We start from the raw sequence: 17,772 nt of genomic DNA on the forward strand, positions 1-17,772 counted from the left end.
TGTGTCAGGGCTTGAAGCTAACTTTTTATGTCAATAGTCCAGCCGGACTGATAGAGTATAATTTTAACCAGTCCAACAGAGTTTTCCAGAAATAATTAAACATATTTCATTAATGTTATTAAAATGAAATTTAACTCAATATGCCTCAGACAATATTGTAACATTTAAATGAGGGATCTATATTTACGAATCAGATTCGTCTGATATCTACAGATCGAAGCATGTCAAATGTGTGTTTAAAATTTCATAAGTATATTTTCCAAAATGATGCTTTAGAAAATTTACCAGTCCCATCAGACTGACTAAAACAAATGTATGTCAGTCCGCCAGACTTTTAATCAGTCACAGACTGAAGGGCATATGTTAATTTAGAGCCCTGAAAAATGGGGGGGGGGGGGGGGATTCTGCTAAAGGTTGGGGAGTCTGACCTTGTGCCCGAGTGTATTCGTACAGAGGGTTGGGGCCCCCCATCTCGCTGGATCTCTCCTCCTTCATCTGTCGGATGGGAGGAATCAACTCCTGCGGGGAGGGAGGCAACTTCTCTTTGTTGGGTGCAGGAGGTAGGTGAACCTGAAGCTGTTCCTTAGAGAGCACCTGCTGGTAAGTATTACTGCTGGAGTAACTCCCCCTGTCTGAGCTCTGAACAGGCTGTGACAAAATCTCTCTTTTCACTGGATTGAAACTCGATGAACTGTTTGGGGCACCACGTGACTGTGGGAGTCTTGGAGAATTTATTTGTTCTGGGTCATGTATGAAATCGTAGTCTTGCTGGTAGTAAGGACTTGAGGCTACTGCTCCCTGATTCATCTGCATGTACTCATCTGCTTTCATTAAACCCATGATGGGTACTAAAGATGCATGCTGAGCTTTAGCATAAAATAGTCTGTGATTTTTGTACTTCCCTGTACCTGATCCAACTGGGTTATCCTACAACATATGAAAAATATCCACGGTATAAAAAGATTTAAGAAATGATCACATCTATACTTTTATAAACTTGTTAGACAAAAGTTGTTTTTTAACTAACAAGACATCAGACCGAATGTTTTCCCATTGTAGTGAATATAAATGTTTTCCCATTGTAGTGAATATAAATGTTTTCCCATTGTAGTGAATATAAATGTTTTCCCATTGTAGTGAATATAAATGTTTTCCCATTGTAGTGAATATTGAAGAATTGTGCTGATCTAAAGGTAATGACTCGATACTATATTTTTTCATTTTAAATTTTTTCACAGTATGAACATAACCAGGAATTCACATCTACACAAAAACGGAATCAAACCAGTGTGTGAGCAAAAGTAACTTTTTTCCTTAAAAGTAAAAATTTGTTAAATCATAAAATTTGAAATAATGGAAATATGTGAACATGTTTAGGCGAGTTACGACGTACGAATTCCACTCCCACTGTGACGTCTCTTCGATTGCTGTCCGGGAGAATCCCCACCCATTTCACCTCCCCAAACTCCGGCCCGTTGTCACTGATCCAGACAATTCGGTCTTTTTCCTTCAGGTTTGAGTTCTCTATTACTTCTCTCTCCTCCCGATACAAGGGCAAGTCATCGTGGATCGGAATGGAACGGTCCGGATACTGACGGCGATACACAGAGTCCTGATCCTTCCGCACTTTGTGAATGGCGGCAAAAATTGCACTGTTCTGCTCACAGGTGAAGAATCGCTTTTTTCGGAATACCCCATCACAGGTGCCCTTGCCTTTGCTCTCCTGTAGGATTATCAAGGATTTTCTTTTTTATTTATGGTACAAGTTAAGGTATTTGCATGTTAGATCTATCAAAAATCAATTTTCAACCTTGAATAAAATGTTCAATGTCTTCAAGTCAAAAGGAACAATTCTGAATAATTTCAACTGAACATTAATGAAATTCTGACAGTCACATTCCTTGAGTCTTTGCTCTAATATTTTTTTTTTTTATCTCTAACAATGAATATGAAGGAGGCTTCATAAATGTTCTAGGCTTCCCATCAGTGTGTTTCTCTCTCATCAGATGTACATTGCTAAAGCACATTGTGCACCCATCAAGAAATATGAATTTGAGAAATTCTTCACAGGCAACAGTTATTCAGCAGTTAGTTACATATTGTCATCTTTGTGAGATTCAAAGATGCTTCAGTACAAGAATATTTTCACTAAAAAATCTTGTATACCATTTGATAAGGTTTCCATGAAATATTTGTATAAGTTGTGGGACATTAACCACGGTAACCTTGTTCGTTTATATTTACACCAAGTTCATGCTTGAATCAAACAGACAGATTCAAAATGAAGACGTTTTCACCAATGTGAAATTAATAATAAATACCTGTCAGTAATGCTGTAGTCAATTCTAAAAATAACTTAAGTCACACCCATATTAGATTGTGTTAGAGCATATGTTCTATTTAGGGTTTGTAACCATAAATAGCTGTAAGTCACACCCATTTTGATTATAATTTGATACAATGTTGATATTTAAACAAAACAATTTCCTTCTCTTATCTAACAATCAATCAGTGAACTGAACACTATGTTATGGTTTTTGTAGCCATGATCTGACTGTGATTAATCCTGTCACAAGTAACATCAAGCACCCTGTCCTACTTATAAGTATTTACTCCAACAGACCAAGTTCTAGATAGAATATGTTCTATTGTTAAAGTTATAATGTCCTACAGACCCAAGGGCCTGTCTCGAGATGCAGATTATTCTAACTAACAGAGTTCTACAATACGACCAAATATTTACACTCAGTCCAATCAAAATCTGCATGACCAACTAAAGATAGCAATCATAAAGATCAGTTATCAAATACATAATCTGAATCATTGTCATAGTGGTAAAGAAAATAGACATTACATTAATTAGTAAACAACAAATACATCATCCATCCGATGGGCCAAAATGTAAACTATGTACATGATTAAAAAAAACAGAGTTGATGATACACCTACCCCTAATAACTCTATTCCAAACTGAATCCCTTTGACGCCTGGCAGCTCCCCTTTGTACTTGATGAGCCCCTTTAGGTATGGCTGCCCCTTGACGGCTACAGTGACAGGGTCATTCAGTTGAAGATGGGCACCCTCCTTGAGCCATTCTTGGTCCTGGAAAATGGACAGGCGTTCTTGACAGACTGGAATGGGCTGAAGCAGAGCAAATTCGGTCTTACTCAGCTGGCCAGTGTCCGGAGGTTGACATTCAATTTCAATATTCTCTGGTTCTAGAGTCTCTAGTGTCCACCAGAGGGTGTTCCTCTGTTTATCATTTCGTTCCTCCACCAAGAGGAGGAGAGTTCCGGGTAAAACGTCTACTTTGGAGGAAGTCGTTCGTAAAATTCCTCTCTCTTTCTTCTTTCCTATTTTATCGGCAAGAAGAATATAGTAAACGTTGTCATTTTGGTCTGACATATCAAAACTGATCTTTCTAAAGAGCTAAAACATGGCTGCCACTATAAATGACAATTTGGAAATTCCGAAAGAGTTCCGAATGTCAAGGAAGTCCTTGTTGGTATTTCCTCGCGTAATCTAAAAATAGATGAAACGTAAAATCAGCTGTGGATTAAATAATATTATGATACAAACAAGCATTTTTGTCATTACATGGAAATGCAGATAAAATGGAAATGCATATAAAAAAGAAAAACAGCGAAAAATATCTAGAAAATACTGCGTACCGACCAGCACCTATCGTTTTCTTCAATATATCGAGATCGGGATACATTATTTTCCAAATTAGTAAACAATGTGAGTAAAATCATCATCACCAGACTCAGTCTCAAGAGAAATGGGGGGTTCAGAGAGCAAAGAGTCCGCTGGACCTCAGGTTACTCGGCAAGAGTTCAAACATCTCCATTCAAAATATGAACAATTGTTTAAATCTGAACATTCTTTTCAAGTAAGTTTAATAAAAGGATGGAATTTTCACATGACCATGATGATATGACAGTACATATAATAATATAAATCTTACATCATGTCCTAACATGATGTAAACGTGATACACAGTCATGTGTATTTATAGGTATATAGTAATGTCAAATATATTTAAATGACTTTACTCAAGTGGCTCTTCAGAGAAGAAGAGGCGCATGTTAAATGTACATGCCACTGAACAAGGCCCCATGCTCAGCACATGTTTATCCACAATTTAAAATAGATGAAATCCCAGAGATTTTAGATGATAACGATATAACATCACAGAAATGACTTTTATTTTAAAATCAGGTAATTGGATGGTGATTTATACATATACTACATAAGGTATGAAATGCAATATATTTACTAAAATTCAATTCAATTTATTTATTGATTCACCAAACATGTTGGCATACTAAAAGGACTATATTTGAATATAAGCTGAATTGCACCAGGATTGAAAATTCGAACAAATAGGTAGACAAGCAGACACGAAGAAACTTATACTTCAGCTCTTTGATCTCATGGGTATATAAGGACATTGAATTCATTTATCTTATATGCTTGATTATAACAATTCATTGCTAATATGATCAAAATGAGGATCGATTTCTTCTTCTTCTCTCTCTCTCTCTCTCTCTCTCTCTCTCTCTCTCTCTCTCTCTCTCTCTCTTCCTCTCTAAGCCTGTGCCAAACTAAGAGAAGGAGTACAGAGGGGTTATATGTGTGGTCAGATAGCTCAGTTGGTAAAGCACCTGAGCAGAGATTCAGAGGGGGGAGGGGGAGTTCGAATCCACATCTGCACCATTGCATTTTCTTCCTTCCTATTACTGTGCATTTGGTGCTGTAGACCAGCCCCATTGGAACTGTCAGGTGAAAATGTCCTCCAAGGGATAAAGATCCTGGGTTGATGTCTTCAAGGTGTGAAGACATTTAAGGAGGGAGGAATGCAGCAGTAAGATGGGTTAAATTGCCAGTAGCCAGATAGCTCAGTTGGTAAAGCACCTGACTAGAGATTCAGGGGTGCTCAGTTGGTATAGCACCTGACTAGAGATTCAGGGGTGCTCAGTTGGTAGAACACCTGACTAGAGATTCAGGGGTGCTCAGTTGGTAGAGCACCAGACTAGAGATTCAGGGGTGCTCAGTTGGTAGAGCACCTGACTAGAGATTCAGGGGTGCTCAGTTGGTAGAGCACCAGACTAGAGATTCAGGGGTGCACAGTTAGTAGAGCACCTGACTAGAGATTCAGGGGTGCTCAGTTGGTAGAGCACCTGACTAGAGATTCAGTGGGGCCAGGGTTAAAATCCCTGGTCAGTTGCATTTTCTCCTTTCTTGCTACAAAAGGAATAGATACAGGAAAAATATGTACTATTTATCAAATTATCTCCAATGTTTTTATTTCTGTAACAATGAAATTATAGTTAAGAATTTATTTAAAAACCTTGAAGAATAAAACGTTGATACATATACCGTAAGTCATAATTGTTACAGCCAATCTAATAGTAATGATTCTCCATCTTGTAATGATGACTTGAAATTAACAGGAAGGACTTGTGCCGTTAAGTAAGGAGTTATCCACAAATCTCTACCACTACATCAGTGGTATCCAGACACCTTCCAGTCACCACAAACACAAACATGGGGTGACGCTGAAGCAGTTCCAAGAGTTTGCGGAGCATGCATTGACAGGGAGCTTTGAAGAAAAGGCAACCATTTTCTGTGGTATGAAAAATTCCAGGGAGATTAGTGGAGCAGATGTCTCCAATGTAAGTACACTAACAATTATTGGCTGAAAGCCGAGATCACATCATTTCCTTCATTAGGTAGACTGTATAAATTCAGATTTTGAAATTACATCTAATACAATGTAAGTACACTAACAATTATTGGCTGAAAGCCGAGATCACATCATTTCTTTCGTTAGGTAGACTGTATAAATTCAGATTTTGTACACTAACAATTAATGGCTGAAAGCCGAGATCACATCATTTCTTTCATTAGGCAGACTGTATAAATTCAGATTTTGAAATTACATCTAATACAAGTGTCACCTAGCTTGGATATCAAACTTAAGTTTTAGTTTTCTTTTCTTTGAGCAGTCAAAAGAGTACAATCTCAGACTTGGGTCGAAGTTTTGTCTTAAGGTATTCCATGTATAATGACCATATTTCATATCTAATAAATGGATGGTGGAATATTTGTTATCATGGTATCATTTTGAAGGGTTCATCAAATAAAAATAATCCACCATAGGAATTTTCAAAGTTTTGTTTACTGCTTGATTTATTTCACCTAGAATTTAACATTGAAGTATATGGGAAAAGCATGTTTTATTACAATATTTTAAAAACAAATTACATTTTCATACTTAACTCTTGGTAGAAAGTTACATACACTTTCTTTTTATGAAAATATGAAATAAAATTAATCATTGACCACACACATTTTTAGAAAATTAGATTTTTCTTATTTTTACAAAGGGCAGATAACTCTTCCAAAAAGTCTTAAGTGCACAAAGGTCAGCTTCTAATCATTTACCAGTCATGTGAATTTCATCTGCTTCACTTTCATCATTATTTGACAATAAACTTTTAAGTTGATCTAAATCCTTCAAACTTGTTCATTATCCTTTCATTATACATGGAATACCTTAAGTTTTCATTTTTCAGAAATTAAGGCCTGGTGAAGATGGGGTTCTTTTTAATTTTAGACATTTTTGGAAATGTATTTTTTTCCACTCTTTCAGGTGATAACCAGTTTGCTTGACGTGTACAAACATTATGTGACCCAAAGTCCTCGTTGGAGAGGCATCCATACCATGAAGACTGGTGGAAACCAGCAGTTTCTTTCCTACCTTACAAAGGGACTAACAGGTCTGTATCCTTAACACAAAGACTTATAGGTTTCTATCCTTAACACAAAGACTTATAGGTCTGTATTCTTAACACAAAGACTTATAGGTCTGTATTCTTAACACAAAGACTTACAGGTCTGTATCCTTAACATGGAAAGACTTATAGGTCTGTATTCTTAACACAAAGACTTATAGGTCTGTATTCTTAACACAAAGACTTACAGGTCTGTATCCTTAACATGGAAAGACTTATAGGTCTGTATCCTTAATACAAAGACTGATAGGTCGGTATTCTTAACACAAGGACTTATAGGTCTGTATTCTTAACACAAAGACTTATAATGTAGGTCTGTATTCTCAACGCAAAGACTTATTGATCTGTATCCTTATCACATAGACTTATGGGTCTGTATCCTCAACACAAAGACTTATAAGTCTCTATCCTCAACACAAAGACTTATAGGTCTCTATCCTCAACACAAAGACTTACAGGTCTGTATTCTTAACACAAAGACTTATAGGTCTGTATCCTTAACACAAAGACTTATAGGTCTGTATTCTTAACATGATGGAATTCATATTTCTGTATCCTTAAAACACAAATGGGACACACAGTTGACAAATTCAGATCAGTAAGAATAATTGTATACCAGACAAAGAGTCGGTGTTTACGTGACTTGATTATCCTCTTGCTAAGGTGGTTGGAGAAGATATAGTAACATGATAGCACACAGTTACAAGATTATGAATGTGTTTGTTCTGCTGATATAAAATGCCCCGGGCATTAATGTCATGTTTATGTGGGTACATCTAGTTCTTTGGACATCAATTTAAATATGACCTGTTGTGCTCTTGATATGAAATATCTCAAACTTTAAACTTGTGTAATTATTATGTCTGTACATTGCACCTCAGGTCGTGATTCGAACAATCTTGATTTTAAACTTCCCCTTGAGCCACTTTAGGCATGATTTATTTTAAGTGTACACTGCTACATAATAATGGTGCTTGTAAATTAAATTGATGAAGTTTGTTGGCCCAGTGTTGCATACAATGTGTGACATGCTATGTCTTTATCTGTTATTGGAAAGGAATTGATCTTCCACTAAAAAACTTCAACCAGCTTCACTTCAGGATAGAGTTTGCCAGGTGTGACTGGAATTTGTCCAGTGTGGTTCTAGAAAATAAAGTGAAATATAAAAAAAATACATAAAAAAGACAGACAAAAAGCACATTTAATTTGCAGCTCAGATCTAAATTAGTTTCAATAACATGGAACTTGGGTTGGGGTTGGGAGGTGGGGGTGACATATTACTTTCATATGATATGATAAAATGGGCAGTCCTTACTCAGCAAGAGATCATAAAAATCAAGCTGTGGCACATTGACAAGAATAAGACTTTTATTTATTTTTTTTATTGTAATTATTACTCAGCAAGAGATCATAAAAATCAAGTTGTGGCACATTGACAAGAATAAGACTTTTATTTATTTTTTTATTGTAATTTTTTTCTACTTGCCACCCCCCCCCCCCCCCCATCCCCTTTGAAAAAATAAATGATGCTATATGCTGAGATACTGCATTTGATAGGATTAGTCTTGGGTGTGTTCAACACCAAGGAATAATGAAATTTTACAAATACATATATATACATGTATAATTGTGACTCTTTTTTGGGAGTAAAATGTTTGGGTTTTTTATACCCCCCGAACGAAGTTCTGGGGGGTATATAGGAATGATCAATCACTCTGTCTATCCGTCCGTCTGTCTCCAGATTCGTGTCCGGGCCATAACTTCTTTTTTCTTTGACATAGGCATACCATATTTGGCACACAGGTGGATCACCATGAAACGATGTGTCAAGTACCTTCATGACCTCTATATGACCTTGACCTCAAGGTCAAAATTAAAGGTTTTTTACAATGGATTCGTGTCCAGGCTATAACTTCTTTGTTCTTTGACATAGGCATACCATATTTGGCACACAGGTGGATCACCATGAGACGATGTGTCAAGTACCTTCATGACCTCCATATGACCTTTACCCTTGACCTCAAGGTCAAAATTAAAGTTGTTTTTTTTTTTACAATGGATTTGTGTCTGGGCCATAACTTCTTTGTTCTTTGACATAGGCATACCATATTTGACACATGAATGTATCACCATGAGACGATGTGTTGGGTACCTTCATGACCTCTATATGACCTTGAACTTTGACCTCAAGGTCAAAATTGATTATATGGTTTTGACATAGTCATACCATAAGACATGGGTGTATCAACATGAGACTGTGTCATGTGCATTCATGACCTCTTTATGACCTTGACCTTTGATCTCAAGGTCAAAATTATAGGTTTATACCATGGATTTGTGTTCGGACTATATCTTCCATTTTCTTCTACAAAGGCATACCATATTTTTACACTCAGAAAAGAGGATAATTTATATCTATTAACAACACCATTTGGGAGATAGGGGTAAGTGGGGGGTATTCGTAGTGAGCATTGCTCACAGTACCTCTTGTTTTTTTTTGGGGGGGGGGGTGCAATAAAGTAGCCCTCCCCAATTTTGTTAACATTGTAATATTTATGGACTTCCCTGGTAAACAAACATGATATTTAAGCATACAGATGCCTGTATGGAACTTGTCTATGTCCTACAGAAAATTAAAGTCATTTACCCAGTAAATGTAGAGTCTCACTGCTGGCAATAAAGTTAACCAGACATTTGACCACGAGACATGCAACAAATATATAAATATACAACAAGGAAAGGTGTCAAAGTATTGTCTTTTGTGTTTGAAATATCAAGGAAATATTTTTGATTACACTTACAGGCAGTGATGAGAATGAGAAGCTGTCCATCAGTGACATAGAGACCTGGATGTCCAAATCACCACATCTGATGAACGTTTTGGACACCGTGTTCAGTGTTCTGTTCCAGTTTGATAGCGTAAGACCTTCACATTTCTTCTGTCTGTAATTTAATCATGTCTTCTTGATTTGGAGACCTCGGAGTCCTCAGCAAAATTGTGGGAGCACTGGTGAATTTAAACATGCTTTGTCTATGGGTCCATCAGTGTGCGCCGACTCCCATGTTTGGTGTGGGGGCGAATGAGTGACAGAAACCAGTAGATCGTGAGATTACAAGGTCACATCAAGTTTATTGTTATGAACATATTGTGGAACTCTTGATGACTTTGTAAGTGTTTATGAATAAAAAATAAACCCTTTTCTTTACAAATTGTGCCAAAGATTTCACATGTTTTAATTCCAGACGAATGAAATTATGGAGAATATTTCTGCAATGGTGCCCATTCCAGCATTCATCGGTCATCGTGATCAAGCAGTACAAAGTGTTTTGGACCATGATTCTGTATTGTATCTGAACTATAACCTTCCCACAATGCATCAGTCTCATTGGCGGTTTCTGTTCAGCAATACTGTGTATGGAGACAGCTTTTCTCAGCTCCTGGCTCACATCACAAACCAAGGCCCCACCCTCCTGGTGATCAGGGACAAGAAGGGGCACTTGTTTGGGGGGATGGCTGTCGACAGCTGGGAGTGCAGGGCAAAATTTTATGGTAGGCCTAATGGCAGACTTTTAATAGAATAACCTGTAACCAGTATGCCCACTGTGTGCTGCAATGTTCTGTGACTGGGTTACTGCATGCTCTGTGAAAATCACCAGATCTAAAATCGTTTGATCTTTTTAGAATAAATATTGCTAGATGAAGAGAGCACAGTCTTGCTCACACTCATGTACTGTACATTTTATAGGAGGGTACCTTGTACTAACTTGTGTATGAGGGTACATTGTACTAACTTGTGTAGGAGGGTACATTGTACTAACTTGTGTATGAGGGTACATTGTACTAACTTGTGTAGGAGGGTAGACTACTCACATATTGTTTTCTGCAGGCTCCGCTTCATGTTTCCTGTTTACACTGAGACCACATTATGGCATCTACACACCAACAATGTATAATGAAAACTTTATGTACCTCAATCAAGGCCAGGAAACTCTACTGAATGGATTGGTATATTTTCAAATCTTTCTAATAAAATCAAATGTTCAAAGTAGAGAAAATATAATGTACAATGTGTCTGCTGTTCAATCCTGGTTCATCGTGTATTCATTTGAAACTTGTAAATTGGCTGAGTCCTTTGTTTGAATTTCAGGGGATGGGAGGGCAGATGAACTACTTTGGTTTGTGGATAGACAGCAATTTTAATCACGGACACAGCAAGGCCAAACCCAAGTGTACGACGTATGGCAGTCCTCAGCTGTCCGCAGAGCCCGAGTTTGAAGTGGATATTGTTGAAGTGTGGGCCCTTGGCCCAGAGAAGAAGAAGGAAGAAGACAGTGATGAGGAAGGGGAGAGAACTGTGAGTAGATCCTGATAATGGGAAAAGTATCATTTTCTTATAATAATGGTAGTTATAAGTCATTTTTTACTAAAAATTGTAAAAGTTTCCTTTATGAATGAACATTTTTTTAGTTTAAAAAAATACACCTTAAATATGTAAAGGATATAAGCCTCAAACTGTCCATTCGTGAGAGAAAGAACTGATCTCGGCCCTACGGGCCTCAATCAGTTCTTTCTCTCACAGAATGGACAGTTTGAGGCTTATATTCTACTTAAAACATTACATCTTTTGTTTTAAGAATGGACAGACTCGGGTAAACCCATTGACAATGATAATTATGAATAAAGCTATTTTGAATAGTCTGACAATATAACTAGTCTTGTGTAGAATTCTGTTTCTTTTGTTCACTTACTGGATAGTGTCAGGTAAGTAGTCTTCTACTGCAGGTTTTATATTCACTCTTTCTATAGTACTGAGCCATATCAACATGTCTTCCTCTGATGGGGAGAGCATTTTCATTGCACAGTCAAAATTTAAGGATTTTAGTGAAATAGTGTTATATTCAGGATATGGAGGGTGAGAAAGTTACGGAGCCAAATTTTGATCTGAAAAGCATTGTGTTTTCGAATATTTGGATGAGGAAATAATTAACGCCAACCAAAAGAACCCAATAAGCCTATCTCGTGAAATGAAATTATTCATGAAAGCGAAAATAATAATTCAGAATTAGGATATGGCGATATGCTAATAAAGAAAACATAAAAAGCGCTGTAAATAAGTTTCGGAATGTGCCTCTGAATCCAGCCAAATTCAAATACAGTATGGAAATATGTCTTTCAAATTTAAGTTTTGATGCGATATAGTAATGGCCAATGGAATTAAAAAATTGTGAATCTTACGAGTTGAAGCAGAGAAGTCTACTAAAGGGAAATATCGTTTTTAAGTATTTCAGTGATTTTTCCGATATCTGTGTTGATTCTTACTTGTAGGGAATTTAAAATTAAATTTGTATCTCTTTGACAAATGTATTGTCTTTCTCTTATTTTCAGCCTACCATTAGATGTCTAATAAGTTATTGGGTTTACCTGGCACTGTCCAATAAGTTGACAATTACTGTTCATTATTTTTAAGAACGGACAGTATCTGTCTATTCTTAAAAATAATGGACAGCAATTGTCAACTTATTGGACACCTAGAGGTAACCTTTTCACTACAAGTGGACTTTCTTCTATATAAAAGCCTAAAAAGACAATGGATTGCGTAACAAAAATGTTTTAAGTCTAGATATACCTAAAGTGTTCATATGTGTACCAGTATATTTAATGAACTGTGTCATAACAATGAATAAAGTGTGTTTGCAGTTTCCTGTACAGACACGTGTATCTATATGCTTTACCCCTGTACATGATTATTTTGTGTTTACAGCTTCCTGTACAGACACGTGTATCTATATGCTTTACTCCTGTACATGATTATTTTGTGTTTACAGCTTCCTGTACAGACATGTGTATCTATATGCTTTACCCCTGAACATGATTATTTTGTTAATCTTACAGGTAACAAAGAAGAGTATCCTTCAAAGTGACCCTGAATCAAAGGCCATGCTGGAGCTCCTGGGCAAGACCCAGGCCAGCGAAGGGTTCCGGGAACATGATGACGACGACGATCAATCAGAAGAAATGAAGAGAAAAATGAACACCATTCCCAAACTACTATAACCATCTTCACCCTCTAGAGGAGGTACCAACAAGTTGTCCTTATATTTTAGAAGCCAAATCGTGGGCATTAGAAGGAGACGTTATTGAAAATGGAATTCGTTGCAGACTGCTGGGATAGAAGTTCTGTAGGAAGTGGCTGATAAGAGGATTGTCTACAAATACTGCTGCTGATGTGTACATGCAACTGTGTCTACGTATGTGGATTGTCTGTAAAGATAGATGTACTGAACAGCTCAATATATGCACTGTACACTACATTTAACACAGCTCAATATATGCACTGTACACTACATTTAACACAGCTCTAATCTAACTAAAATTTAAAGATTGGGGGTCATATTCTGTGACCTGAAATAATACTGACTAAACCAATCACAGCCTGTCTAACTGCAAAAGTGGAGAAATTTTAAACCTGTGTTTACGTTTTGTTTGTGCTTGTGAATATATTTGGAGTAATAGGATTTGTTTTTGCATTATATCAATCAAATGTTGCTAATCATAACACAAATTAATATGACACATTTATGCACTATTCCCAGCAGTGTAATTGAAATATTTCTTTATTAGTAATACCAGTGCAGTTAAAGCAAGGTCCATTTATGCTCCTGGAGTTGCATAATATGCTTGTAGTGTGTTACAAGTCTATGTGTCAGCTCATGTGGTAGTTAGCAAAAGGGAGTTAATCATCAATTAATCATTTGTGTAGCATGCAGCAAATCGACATAAGACACCTGACATGAAACCCCCTTCTTACACTGTCAGTATCACACTGTCACAACGCAATCTGTTCCTGATCTCTGCTAAAATAAATTTGGGCCTTCACTTTCTGTAATGTGCAACATCTTCTTAAACTTTCATTCTTTTGCAATGCCTCAGGGTACTACATATGACAAAGGAAAAGTTTTTTATTATTATCCAAATAATTAGTTAAGATTCCTACAGAAGTAATTTCATTAGCTGACACAAAAGTTACTATGGCAACGTTGTTAGATCTTTGAATGGTAAAATGCATGAGCGGATCAAAGGATTTAATTCCAATTAGATTGTAAAATTTCTATACATGTTTTGTAATAACATGGAGTAATATGTACATTAGAGCTTTGTGTACCTGGACTTAAAAGTTACAAAAAACAACATCATAGGATCACTAAATTCGTTTCTTTTGTCTTTAAGATCTGCTTCAGAGAAATCCCATTTTCTAATACAAACATTCACTTGTCCGAAATGTGACTTTTAGTGAAGTGTAGCTAATTTACTTAATGATTACTCAACACATGTATATAACTGTGAAGGAGTATGCAATGTTTGTTTAACTGTTATTATGTATGAGCATTCCATATGTGTCATCAGATTTAAGGAGCTTTTATAAATGTAATGGTGGTGCAATATTGGAAATATTTCCAAGTGTACAGATATGGTCAATCATAATGTATACATTTGTCTTTATATTCAAAATGAAGTCTTGCTATTCATAATCAGATGATCACACACAAGTAAAATTGCTACTTGCAGTATATTATTTCCCTCATTCAAAAATTTCTCAAGTAGAAACAGTTTCTCGTTCACAGAAATAAAATATCTTTGTCTTCAGTATGATTTAATTGGAATGTATGACTTTCTCAAACTATCTTAAGATATATACCTCAATGATTGAAACTCTGTTTTATTTTCTATTGATATAAAGTTTGTTTATTAACTCAGTGTTTATGCTGCTGTTAAAGGAGAGACATTTCAAGATATTGCCAGGTTTTAAAAACAAAACAAGTATTTACAAAGAGGTAAAATAGAATTTCTCAAGTGTCTGAGGCATTCTTCTACCTTTACAGGTCATTTGTTAATTAAATTACTGTGGTTCTGGTCTGGTGAACTATCATCACACCTGTGTGGGTACTGTGCAAACACCTATTGACTGTGACCAATTACCTACAATTAGCCCTGCCTATCTGAGGCAGCAATCATTCTTGTGACATCCTTTGATGGGTGTCCAGTTTAATTTGATTGGTCTTCTGTTTAATTGAGATAGTATCAGTACTCTACATAAAAGAGAGTAGAACTCGACATGTGTGAGAGTGTTGTTGTAAGGTGTGGTGTAGATACATGACCTCAGGATATAGGAATCAGTCTATCTCTTCCTAATTCCATAATCTGACTCATTTCTTAGAAAGCTTGCAAACGAAAGCAATGGTCCTCTAGTGGATTATACAGGAAGGTTGACATTAGCATGTGTGCACTTTGATTTTTGTTTGGGAATCTACTTTGTGTATTCTTGTTGACTTACTTTGAGAGCGCACAATGGAAGCTGTTAAATCTGGGATGTACACTGGAAATTCTGCCCCTCACTCTGGATGTCTAACAACGATGAGCAGTACTATTACCCAGGAGGAAATGTTCCCTACCTCTAGCCAATCACTGGCTGGGGGGCTATATCTGTCTCACAGTCAGTCAATGGAAGGGGCATGTTCCTCCTCCTCTACAAGGGTCCAGTCTCACAATGGATTTTATCCCTCCTCCACCCAGACAGTGGAATATCCATGTTTTCCACCCTCCTACCTTGTGTCACAGTCTTCAGAAATGGAGAGGTACCAGAGCCAGACTCCTCATTATAGCACCGAGCAGTACCCCCCAATGACCTTCTATCAAGTTCAGCAGCCAAATTTTCCTCCACCCAATGCAAACCCAACTCAACAAGACCTGATTTACTCTCAGAGAGGCAGCATTGAAAATCTCCCCATCATTTACAGTGAACAAAACCAGCAGCCAGATACTGTGCATATATCAGACTCTTCATTTACCAGTTCTCCAGACAGTGCTGAATCTCAAAATCAAAACACTGGTTATATTTCAAGAGAAGTTGCAAACCAGATTGAAATCCAGAGTGTGGTAGCTCCGAGGAGAGGATCCCGCCGCAGTAGAGGATCTGACCGTGATGTGGCAGTGTCTAATTCCTCAAGTCCAGAAGAGGTCTTCTGTCTGGTGGATGGACGTCTTGCTTTACTGAGCAGTACCTCCAAGTATAAAGTCACAGTCGCCGAGATCCAGAGGCGATTGTCATCACCAGAATGTCTCAATGCATCATTGTTAGGAGGGGTCCTCAGGAGAGCCAAGTCAAAGGATGGTGGCAAGAATCTACGAGAGAGGCTGGAAAAGATTGGGTTAGCTTTACCGGCAGGGAGAAGAAAATCTGCTCCCGTTACACTTCTGACGTCTGTAGTGGAAGGGGAGGCTATTCGTCTCGCTCGAGATTTTGGATTTTTATGCGAAACTGAATTTCCGTCCAAACCGTGTGCAAAGCATAATGTTCAAAAGTATCACAACAATATTGCCCGTGAACAGATGGCAAGGAAGAGTATGATCTTGGCATCAAAGCAGATATTGAAAGAGTTTATGGATATTTTGAATGAAGATCGATCTCCGATTGGGACCTCCCAGCCACAGCCAATTCTGGAGCCTGAGGTTCAGATTCCCCTAACCAGATTCAGCTTAATTTCTCACGGATTTGGCTGTCCCGCCATTGTAGCATCACTAGCCACAGTGCAGACCTATCTCACTGAGATGCTGAAATTCATGGATAAAGATTTTGCTGCTGATGTAAAAGAAAAGTGACTTTAAATTTGACCTATCTCATTGAGATGCTGAAATTTGTTGATAAAGGCCTTGTTGCTAATGAAAAAGAAAAATGACTTAAAATTTGACCAATCTCACTGAGATGCTGAAATTCGTGGATGAAGGCATCGCTGCTGATGCAAAAAAAAAAGTGACTTAAAATTTGACCTATCTCACTGAGATGCTGAAATTTGTGGATAAAGGCCTTGTTGCTAATGAAAAAGAAAAAGTGACTTAAAATTTGACCTATCTCACTGAAATACTGAAATTTGTTGATAAAGGCCTTGTTGCTAATGAAAAAGAATTTTAAAATTTGACCTATCTCACTGAGATACTGAAATTTGTGGATAAAGGCCTTGTTGCTAATGAAAAAGAAAAAGTGACTTAAAATTTGACCTATCTCACTGAGATGCTGAAATTCGTGGATAAAGGCTTCGCTGCTGATGCAAAAGAAAAGTGACTTTAAATTTGCCGTTATGTGAAGTGCTTGTTGTGCATCATTATTTTCTGATGATTGAAATTTACATTTCATTTTTATAAAATGTTTTCATGCATGATTCATGTGCCATATGTTGATGGCGTAACTGAAGTCCATACTGGAATGTATAGATAAACCCTGAAGATAAAATTTATGTTCCTTACAACATATATTGCTATGATCGAGATTCTGATATTCTAAAAACTTGTCTGTGTTTCTATAAAGATTGATATTTATTTGTAGTTTAGTAGTCACTTGACTAAAAGTATGTAAATAAAGATGTTGAATATAATCAAATGACTGAATTGGTTTCAAAATTGTTTTTCATTTCTTTGAATATATGTTGTCACTGGTCAAGGTATAGGAGCATGCATTGATTGGAGTTTCTTGATTTTTTCAAACGGACAAGTTTATTATTTTTGTACTCTTGTAAATGTATGCCCTGGGGCCTGATTTACAACAGCTTGTGACAGCGTAGAGACAAGCAAGATTATACCTGGCTTACAATCACTGAGAAATCTGTGGTGGATTTTTTTGCTACCTATGCAAATATTTTAATCACAATTAGAAATATTCCACATTAAATGGCAGCACAATATTCATAGTATTTTTGCTAGTAGATGTAGTTAGGGGTGGGTGGGGCACATAATTTTTTTTTGTCTTTGTCACTTAATTACACGACTTTCAGACTTTGTTTTATAAAAACATATTGGGACTTGAGGAGTGCTGTATAGCGGGTTCTTTCCGCAGGTCTAAAATTTGGCAATTTGATTGCTCAAAGGTATGCTAATAATTTTATCGGAATGAATTTTTGCGAACATTAGGAAGAGTTTTCT

General features: G+C 36.9%; 3 protein-coding genes across 3 annotated transcripts in view; 2 read left to right on the plus strand and 1 right to left on the minus strand.

Annotated features, from left to right (window-relative positions):
• LOC125670857 (ubiquitin carboxyl-terminal hydrolase CYLD-like) overlaps positions 1 to 3,810 on the minus strand; it is a 19,557-nt gene extending 15,747 nt beyond the window's left edge. Inside the window, exons 1-4 of the mRNA XM_048906266.2 lie at positions 3,672 to 3,810; positions 2,950 to 3,522; positions 1,394 to 1,723; positions 429 to 927 (exon numbers count right to left, since the gene is read on the minus strand). Coding sequence (XP_048762223.2) covers positions 429 to 927; positions 1,394 to 1,723; positions 2,950 to 3,405 — 1,285 coding nt within the window. The 5' untranslated portion in view covers positions 3,406 to 3,522; positions 3,672 to 3,810. The remainder of the gene's footprint in view (positions 1 to 428; positions 928 to 1,393; positions 1,724 to 2,949; positions 3,523 to 3,671) is intronic.
• LOC125670864 (MTOR-associated protein MEAK7-like) lies at positions 3,759 to 14,551 on the plus strand. Its single transcript, XM_048906293.2, has 8 exons — positions 3,759 to 3,892; positions 5,457 to 5,678; positions 6,659 to 6,785; positions 9,604 to 9,719; positions 10,044 to 10,350; positions 10,688 to 10,806; positions 10,949 to 11,155; positions 12,694 to 14,551. Exons 1-8 carry the CDS (start codon positions 3,782 to 3,784, stop codon positions 12,853 to 12,855), a joined length of 1,371 nt encoding a protein of 456 aa, XP_048762250.1. The 5' UTR covers positions 3,759 to 3,781; the 3' UTR covers positions 12,856 to 14,551.
• A 596-nt stretch (positions 14,552 to 15,147) lies between these two features.
• Positions 15,148 to 17,238, plus strand: LOC125670872 (transcription factor AP-2-alpha-like). Its single transcript, XM_048906306.2, has one exon. The coding sequence runs from the start codon at positions 15,148 to 15,150 to the stop codon at positions 16,456 to 16,458; it is 1,311 nt and encodes a 436-aa protein (XP_048762263.2). The 3' UTR covers positions 16,459 to 17,238.
• Positions 17,239 to 17,772: the final 534 nt, after the last annotated feature.

This window comes from Ostrea edulis, chromosome 1, assembly GCF_947568905.1.
Source record: "Ostrea edulis chromosome 1, xbOstEdul1.1, whole genome shotgun sequence".
Taxonomy (NCBI): domain Eukaryota; kingdom Metazoa; phylum Mollusca; class Bivalvia; order Ostreida; family Ostreidae; genus Ostrea; species Ostrea edulis.